At 37.4% G+C, this 9,839-nt stretch overlaps 1 protein-coding gene across 4 annotated transcripts in view; it reads right to left on the bottom strand.

The window, feature by feature from the left end:
• Positions 1-9,839, bottom strand: part of Dym (dymeclin) — a 369,043-nt gene that overhangs the window by 337,238 nt on the left and 21,966 nt on the right. For all 4 annotated transcript variants that reach the window (XR_004514766.1, XM_033757360.1, XM_010621679.2 and 1 more), the window contains exon 2: positions 511-702. Coding sequence is in view for 3 of the 4 variants with exons in the window: in XM_033757360.1 (XP_033613251.1) it covers positions 511-650 (140 nt within the window). In the remaining variant the exon portion in view is untranslated. The remainder of the gene's footprint in view (positions 1-510; positions 703-9,839) is intronic.

The following is a 9,839-nucleotide window of genomic DNA, read 5'->3' as shown; positions in this document are numbered from 1 at the left end:
AAAAAAAAAAAAAAAAAAAAAAAAAAAAAAAAAAAAAAAAAGAAAAGAAAATCAATTAGGACCAGGGATCTAGCTCAGTGGTACCACGCCTGCCTCGCAATCACAAGGTCCTGAGTTTGATCCCCCCATACCAAAAAACAAAAACAATAGAAAGCTAATTAAGTATATTCTATAGTTACTCCTCAGCCATTAAAGAGAATAAGGCAGCTGCACATCTGCTTACATATATACAAGATACATTTTACTTAACTATTTATATTTAAATAATTTTGAAATTACTATTGACTACTTAAATAACCTTGTACTACATCTGAAGAATTCCAAAGAAGCTGCTACCAGCCATCATCCCTGGAAAAAGGGAGGTGGTTCTTATTTTCCACTTTCATACCTTTTGAATTTTCTACTGGATGCTTGATAGATAAAAATAGATCACTATTACTAAAAATTTGTTTTAAAAAACAACGTATCACACAAGTTCATGTTGCCTTTTACCTTCAAGCAATCTCTTACCTGCTAGTTGGTGCAGGGAAAGAAAATGACAGAAGCTGATTCCAGAATGGGTCATTCTCAGAGACAGATTCTGTGCCTGATAACTTTTTTAAATACTCATTTTGAGGAAGATCACTGATCCTGCTGCTATTTGACCCCATCTTCTACTGTGGTAGATAACTTGTCTTTACACCTGCATTCCCATAGGGCAACCTATAAAAACAAAGGAAAAAATTCAAACTTATTCAGAATAGTCACCATTCTTTCCCTACCTTTGGCCTATATATTCAAAAACTATAAATTTAATAAAAGAAATCACACCTCTTAATTATATTAGATAACAGATGCAAAGTTACAAGAAGAAAAGTGGAGTTAAATTCATCCCATCTATGCAAACACAAAACCCAAATCTATACTTGGACCATAGATCTTAAGATGAGCACATGTCTGCTCAAAAAAATATCAAAGAAAATTCCTAACAAAGGTAACTTATTATCAGAGTCTGAAAATGGGGCTCATTTACAACAGAGAGGATGGTGCTGGAGAAATACAGGCACAGGACAGGAAAGTGCAGAGAAGTTGCAGTAAGCTATGCACACTCAGGGGAAGCAGGATGAGGATTGTTCTGAACTACATCTTTCCGGTAAAAGGGCTGCCCCAATTCCAAAGGACTCATATGTAATGTTACTCTCGTTCTGTTGTAATGCATCCATAGTACTTACTACCATGGACTTTTTTCCAATCCTTGAACCTTACTGTTTGATGACAGGGACTATCTTTTGTTTGGGGGGGTACCGGGGATCTAACTCAGGACCTCGAGCTTACCAGGCAGGTGTTGTGCCACTGAGATAAATCCCCAACCCTGGGACTATCTTAATTCTTCTTTCTAGTCCCAATATCTAACTAGCATGTAACAAACATTCCCTAAACAGTACGTTACAGAAATGAGGGATGTTGGCCATTAAGGAAAAAACTGTCCATCATTAGAAAACTGATTAAATATATTCTATAGTTACTCTTCTTCAGCCAATAAAGAGAATAAGGCAGCTGCACATGTGCTTACATATACAAGACACATTGTACTAACCATTTATACTTGATTTTGAAAGACTACATGAGGTACAGCTTAAATAACCTTGTACTTGGTCTGAAGGATTCCAAAGAAACTACTACCAGCCATCACCTCTGGAGAAGGCAGGTGGTAGAACAGGAGAAAAAAATTTATTTCCTACCACTTGGTTTTGTTACAAATATGAATCACTGTTTTCCTCAACTCACACTTAACAAAGTTGTAGATCATGTTGTGTCTCAATTTGCTCAGATTAAGTGTCTCACTGAACAATAAAATGGTGACAAGATACATAATAATTTCACCGTACTTTCACAAGGAAAGAAACTATGTGGGCTCAGTGGCCAAAGAAAACTCAGGTCAGATGAAAAATTTTATTAGTGACTAACTTTTACTATGTCCCTCCTCATTCCATGAAAGCAATAAAGCTAAGGTCAGAATTTCCATGTTCCCTTCAGAAATGAACTGAGTTGCTCCTCTGAGGGCACCTACACAGCTGGTTCTCAGGAATATCAGTCAGAAACACTGCTCTGGCTCCTCATTATCTGTCCCTCAGCCCAAGGTCTCCCATTGCTTTCACCCTCCATAGTTATCGGGACAAGGGCCCCAATAAGGGGAAGGGAGGGAAGGGGCAGGGCAGGGCAGGGCAGGGAAAAACATTTTAAAACATGCATACAATTTTATGGATCTATTAATATCTGGCATGAGTAGTAAAACACATGAGGAAAACAGAGAGAATTCTAATCATATCAGAAAGGCAGAGGGAGAGGGTCTGGGGAGATGGCCCACTGGTACAGTGCTTGACTAGCATGAACAAAATCTGGGTTTGATTTCTAGTACTGTAGAGAGACATAAACAGAGAAAAAGGGAAAAAGGAAAGAAATGAAACACAACCAGCAAAACTAACATTTGCTGAAATGGACAGTATTTACATGGTTTTTTGTTATATTACCTGATTCCAACTGTTTCATGGGCTAATTTTTTTTTTTTTTTAACCAGGGATCGAACTCAGGCCCTGTGCTTACAAGGCAGGTAGCAGAAACATTGAAGCCAAATCCCTTGACTTGTGTTTAATTGTTAAAAAGAAAAAAATTGGTTTCTGGAAGACAGATGATAGGTGAGTGATGCTATTAAAACATTAAGAGGAAATGACAACTAAAAACCCAGAGTTAGCCAAGCTTCCAACTAAGTATGTAGGCAGAATGAAGGCATTTTCTGACTCGCCAAGATTCAAAACATTTTCCAGGCACCCCATTTTCAGGAAGCTACTGGAAGGTGTACTCCTTCCATACAAGAAGGCAGGAATAAGGAAGATTCAGAATTCAGGAAAAGTGGATTCAACACAGGGCAGTGATGAAGCCAAGCCCCAGGACAAGAGCTATGTAGCAGACTAGAATAACAGGCAAATGGCTCCAGGACCTCCAGAAAAAAAATAATAAAACTGACAGGTAACTTGATTGTCTCACTTTATTTATTATGTAGACTATTACAATACTGTAGGAAAATCTGGAATTAATAATAAAAAACAGCCACATAGGAAACAAAGAAAATTTATTTTTTAAAAATTTATATACTTTAGCGGGGCATGGTGGTACAGACCTGTAATCAGTCCCTACACAATGAGAGGTTGAGGTAAGAGAAAGAAGTTCTAGCGTAGTCTGGGCAACTAAGCAACTCAAAATGAAAACATCTCAAAATGAAAAAAATAAAGTGGTTTGGCAGATCCCAGAATGCAGCAGTGTGGACCAGAGCAGTATGGCTGCAGGGAGATCCAGCCAGGCCCTTACCATGACCCCAGCAGCTTGGGCACACAGGACCAAGCCAAAGGCCCACCAAGACAAGAGCTGCACAGGTGCACAAGCAACAGCCAGAGGCCCACCCCAACACCACTGATAAGTATGCCCAGATCTGGTGAGCAGCAGTGTGGATCAGAGAGGCCTAGCTTCAGGCAGGTCTAGCCAGGGCCCTGCCCTGACCCTAGCCACTTGGGCACACAGGCCCAAGCCAAAGCTCCACCTGGAAAAGAGCTACACAGGTACACAAGCATCAGCCAACCCCCCAATACCTTCAGTAAGCTCACAGAGACCTTAGCCAGCAGCCTGCTCAGACACCAGGGAATGAGGTGCACAGCCCCCAGGCCAAAGGCCCTCCCAGACAACAGCTACACAGGGGCTCTACCCAGAGGAACACCTAGATACCATGCCAAGTATGCACAGGCCCCAGCCAGAAGCCCTCCCAGACAACAGGTCAGCTCAGGGATCCAAAACACCACCATTCTTAACCCATAAATTCATGTTTTGGTGAGCAGCAGAGTAAAGGCCGCTGGGTGGCCAAGAACTGAAGACCACCGGGTGAGCAAAAAGTTGCCTCAACAAAGGCATAGCAGGCTGCATCTATTGAAATAAGACACATAAACAAGTCTCAAAACCAGACTTCCAGATCACCTGAGGCAACCCCAAAGGGAAACAAGATGGAACAATCAATCTGATAATCACCTGGACTCCCTGAACTGGCAGTGAAAGAAGATCAGGAAAAAAATGAAATTAGAACTGATTTCTCAGATAACAAGAGATTGTGCCCATACTGCAAGACATGATTAATAAATCTAGAGCAGACAGATAAAAAAAAAAAATAGAGGAGCTGAGAAACATGATGTAATCCCAACAGAGGAAACAAGTGGAATTCATAAAAGAGATGCAAACAGATTTCCAGGAGATTAAAAGTTCCATTTAAGTTTACACAGCAGAATGAGCCAATGTGAGGACAGAATTTTGAATGACCAGTGATGCTAAACATTTTCTCATATATTTTTTGCTATTTCTACTTCCTTGTCTAAGAAAGGTCTGTTCATTTCAGATGCCCATTTCTGGGTTGTGTCTTTAAATTTGGGAGGCCTTATACATTCAATCACCTCATCTTTGACAAAAAAGCCAAACACCCACACTGGAGGAATGATAGCCTCTTTAAATGATGCTGGAAAAATTGGGTTTCAACTCGCCAAAGGTTAAAACTAGACATATATCTCTCACCATGCACTAAGCTAAAATCAAAATAGATTAAAGATCTAAATATTAAAACAAACACTAGGGCTGGGCGTGGGGGTGCATGCCTGTAATCCCAGCACTCAGAAGGCTGAGGCAGGAGGATCACTGTGAGTTCGAGACCAATCTGGGCTACATAGTGAGTTCCAGGTCAGTCTCAACTACACAGTGAGACCCTGTCTCAAAAAACAAACAAACAAACAAACAAACAAAACAGAAACACTAAACCAGCCAGAAGAGAAGTTAGGTAGAACTCTTGACCACATTGGCATAGGAAAAGATTTTATGAACAAAATCTCAGTTGCATATGAACTAGCACAAACAATGAACAAATGGGATCTCTTCTTATTAAAAAGCTTCTGCACAGCAAGAAAAACCACCAACAGTGTGAAGACACAACCCAAGATGTGGGAAAAAATTTTCACCAAGGGCCAGGGATTTAGTTCAGTGGTTCCACCACCTGCCTCGCAAGCAGAAGGTCGGGAATTCGATCCCCAATATGCAAAAAAAAAAAAAAAAAAAAAAAATCACCAACTGTTCCTCAGACAAAGATCTACTATCTAGAATATATAAAGAACTTAAAAAATTCAGACCTCCCAGTCAGGCAGGGTGGTGCACGCCTGTAATCCCAGCACTGGGGAGGCTGAGGCAGGAAGATCCCTGTGAGTTCGAGACCAGCCTGGGCTACATAGTGAGTTCCAGGTCAGTCTCAATTACATAGTGAGACCCTAGATATCTCAAAAAACAAACAAACAAACAAAATAAAATAAAATAAAAAAACCAGACCTCCCAAATTTAAAGACCCAATCCAAAAATGGGCATCTGAAATGAACATTTCTCAAATAAAGAAGCAGAAATAGCAAATAAATATATGAAAAAATGTTCAACATCACTGGTCATTTGAGAGATGAAAATGAAAACAATGCTGAGATTCCACCTCACCCCAGAAAGAATGTCTACTATCATGAAATCAACCAATATCAAATGCTGGTGGGGCTGTAGGGAAAAAGGAACCCTGATCCCCTGATGGTGGGAGTGTAGACTGGTACAACTATTGTGGAAATCAGTACAGAGATACCTCAAAGAACTAGGATTGGAGGTCTCATTTGACCCAGCTATTCCCTTGCTGGTTATCTTCCCAAAAGAATGAAAAGAATCATATCACAGCAATATATATGCACCCATGTTCATAGCAGCACAGTTTGTAATAGCTAAAACTTGGAAACAGCCCAACTGCCCATCAACAGAAGACTGGATAAAGAACATGTTTTTTTAAATAGAGTACTACTCAGCCATGAAAAATGAGAAATTAGAGGTATTTATAGCTAAATAGATGCACATTGAGGACATACTCTTAAGTGAAATAAATAAGACACATGTGTAAATACCAAACAGTTTCTCTGGTGTGAGAAACTGAAAGTGTAAATAAGGACTAAAAGGTGTAATAGATAATGTGAACTAGGAAGAAAGGGGGCGAAGGGGAAGTAGGAGGAGTAGGGGAAAGGAAAGAAGGGAATGGAATTAATATGAAAAAATGAAAAAACTGGAAACAAAGTCTTTGTAAATAGGGAGGGATAGAGGGGTTGAAGGGAGGGCAGAGGAATGGGGAAAAAAATAAGAACCAAGGTAGATTATATAAAGGTACAAATTTCCAATGATGAATGTCATTATATTGTATACCTACAATGTACCAATAAAAGTAATTTAAATAAAGTAGTTGAGATGTTAATACTATTTTTAAAAGAATATCTCAAGGGTTTATAAATGTCATACAAAGGCTGCTATCTTTAAAAATTAAAACAATAAAGTATTTATTTTGCCTTAAAAAAATAAAAATACATATAAAAGGGCAGAAAATGTAGTTCAGTGCCAAGGACCTGCATTCATTCCCAGTATCATTACCAAAAAAAAAAAAAGACTATGTGCTTTAGGAAAATCAAAACTTTCTCAAGAAAAGTAATGTAATCAAATGACTCAATTCAACAGTAGTTAATATTTACATATATCTAAGCACTCCCACATAAATATTAAATAAAAACTGGGAAGTAACTATATTGAGAAGATTACAGAAAAAGAAGTGGGAGTGCTCCGAGAGTGCCACATCTTCATCTTCCATAACAAGTAGGGAGCCAAGAGAAAATATCTAAAATTACTAAACTTTTAAAAAACTGTATATTATTAATAAGATGAATAATGAGAATAACCGCTACTAAATTTGAAAGTGACTCTCTGTGGAGAAAAAAGAAAAAGGAGGAGGAAGGGAAGTAGTGCAATTTTTAAAATTTTAAACCCAGCATATTATCTGATTTCTTTAAAAAACTATGTCCACGTGCCAGACACTGTGGTGCATACCTATAATCCCAGCACTCAGGAGGCTGAAGCAGGAAGATTTCTACAATTTCAAGGCCACCCTGAACTACACAGCAAGACCCTGTCTCAAAACGAAACAATTTTTAACCTCCCCCAACATCCTACTTCCTATTTCTTTTTAAGTTTTTAACATACATGGAATGTAGACTATTACCACTGTAAGGAAACAATAACAAAAATGAAAATTGATGTTTACTGAGGCACATATCTAGCAAGCTTAAGAAAATTTATGTCTGATACAGCTTAATGTCATACATACACATTAAAGTTGATATCTCCCAAAATACAAGTTTAAAATTCGTACCACTGTATGAGTTTATAAACAAGCCACACTTGGCAATTAGTCAGAAAAGAGGAATTAAATCCAACCCCTCAGTAGTGACAGATATACCAAATAAAAACATCCAGAAATAAACATAGAAATGCAGCCAACTGATTTTTTTGTCAATGATAAAAACACAATCCAATTAATAGTGTTTTAAACAAAGGGTGCTAGAATATGTGGTCAATGATGGGGTGTGGGTAGCACATTGACCTAAAACCTCATACCTTGTACTGTATAAAAATTTAACAGAAGGGGCCGGGGATGTAGCTCAGTGGCACTGTGTCTGCCTTGAAAGCACAAGGTCCTGAATTTGATCCCCAGTATCAAAAAAAAAAAAAAAATTAACTCAAAATGTGCCACAGATCTAAATGTAAAACATAAAATTATAAAACTTTCAGCAGAGAACACAGGAAAAAGTCTCTAAAGTCTAGGGTTAGGAGAGGTCTAAGTATGCAAAAGCATAATCTATAAAAGAAAAAAATAGATATATTATTGGGTTTCATAAAAACGTAAAAGCTTTTTATGAAAGACCTTTTTAAGACAAGCCACAAATTCAAAGAAAATATTTGAAAATCACATTTCTTACAGGCATTATAACAATATATCAGGAACTCTCTCAGCTCAATAGGAAGAAAACAAACAGTTCAATTAGCAAATGTATGGGGCCAGGGGTTTAGCTCAGTGGTTCCAGTGCCTGCCTCTCAAGCACAAGGACCCGAGTTTGATCCCCAGTACCAAAAAAAAGGAAGAAAATGTACAAATGAGTTTGACAAAATACCAAAGATATGTGTACAGAAAATAAGCACATGAAAAGATATTCTAAAATCATTAGTCGTTGGGAACTAAAATAAAATACAGTAACATTATCACTATATATCTATTAGAACATTTAAAATAAAAAGACCAATAGCACTAAATACTGCTGAGGATGTGAAGAAATTGGAGCTCTCATAGATTGCTGATGGGAACTTAATGATACAGCAATTATGGAAAATGGCTCAGCAGTTTCTTATAAAGTTAGACACAACTAGCTTTATAACATAAAGTTACAACATTCACCTCAGTTAACTGCCCTCCTAGCCTATAATTCTAGAGAAATGAAAAATTAACAAAACAAAAACATACCAAAGTGTTCACAACTGCTTTACTTGTAATAGCCAAACTGAAAACAACCAAATGTGTTTTGACAAATGAATGGATACGCAAATTGGTTATCCATACCATGGAATAAAAGGAAAGAACTACTGATTCTCAATAACTTGGACAGATCTCAAAGGCATTATCATAAGCGCTTTTTCTTTTTAAAAAATTTCTTCTTGAAAATTCAAATACAGTGATCATGGCTTATGCATAAGTGAAATGAATGATAGCAATGATGTAAGAGGTAGAAGGAATTAAGAATACAATATATTGTCATTATAAAGTAAGTACATGCCCTACTGTAAAGCAATATAGTATTACTTGAAAATGGACTTGGATTATTTGCAAATACAAATGTACTGCAAACTTAAGGTCAACTAATAAAAAAAGAAAAGACAGAGGCATAACTGATATGCTAAAGAGAGAAAAGGGAATCATAAAATGCTTAATCAGAACCATAAAAGGCAGAAAAAGAATACAAGGCAAAAAATAAAAACAAAGAGCAAAAGCTATGAATAAAAAACAGTAACAAATATGAAAATATTAATCCAATTACACCAATAATCACCTCAAACATCAATGGTCTAAAAATACTAATTAAAAGAGATTATTGGAGGAGATAAAAAACAAGATCCAACTATACATTGTCTATAAGAAATCTGCCTTAACTATAAAGACACATAGAGATTAATGGTAAAACAATAAAGAAACATATACCATGCTAACAACACTTATCAAAAGAATGAAGGGGATGGGAATGTAGCTTAGTGGTAGGAAGCTTATCTAGCATGTGTGAGGACTTGGGTTTAATCCCTGGCACTGCCAAAAAAAAAAAAAAATGCAGACTTCACAGCAAGGAATATTATCAAGGATAAAAGGAATACAGTTCTTTATACTGATAAGGGGGTCAACTCTCCAAGAAGAATAACAATCTTTAATGTGTACACATCCAGCAACAGAAACACAACATCTAACAACAGTGTCCAAACACTTGAGACAAAAACTTATGCAACTGCAAGGAGAGATAAATGAATCTAGTATAATAGCTGGTGACTGCAACAACCCCCTATCAGAACTAGTCAGATCCTCAATCAGATTACTTGAAATCAACAATCAATGTACATCATTGACATCTATCCTTCAACTCTAGCATAACACACATTCTTCTCAAGCTCCACAGAATGTTCACAAAGGCCAGACGTGGTAGTGCATATCTGTAATCCTAACACTCAAAAGGCTGAGGTAGGATAATTGTTGTGAGTTCAAGGCCAGCCTGAAGTGCACGGTGAGACCCTGTTTTTAAAAAAAGAATTCACAAAGATAGATGACATTCTAGGCCATAAAACACTCCTCCTCTCCCACCTCCTTTTTTTTTTTTTTTTTTTTACCGGGGCCCGAATTCAGG

This window comes from Fukomys damarensis, unplaced genomic scaffold (assembly GCF_012274545.1).
Source record: "Fukomys damarensis isolate Sample0158 unplaced genomic scaffold, DMR_v1.0_HiC HiC_scaffold_30, whole genome shotgun sequence".
NCBI classification, from domain to species: domain Eukaryota; kingdom Metazoa; phylum Chordata; class Mammalia; order Rodentia; family Bathyergidae; genus Fukomys; species Fukomys damarensis.
This window is presented reverse-complemented; position numbering and strand designations above follow the sequence as displayed.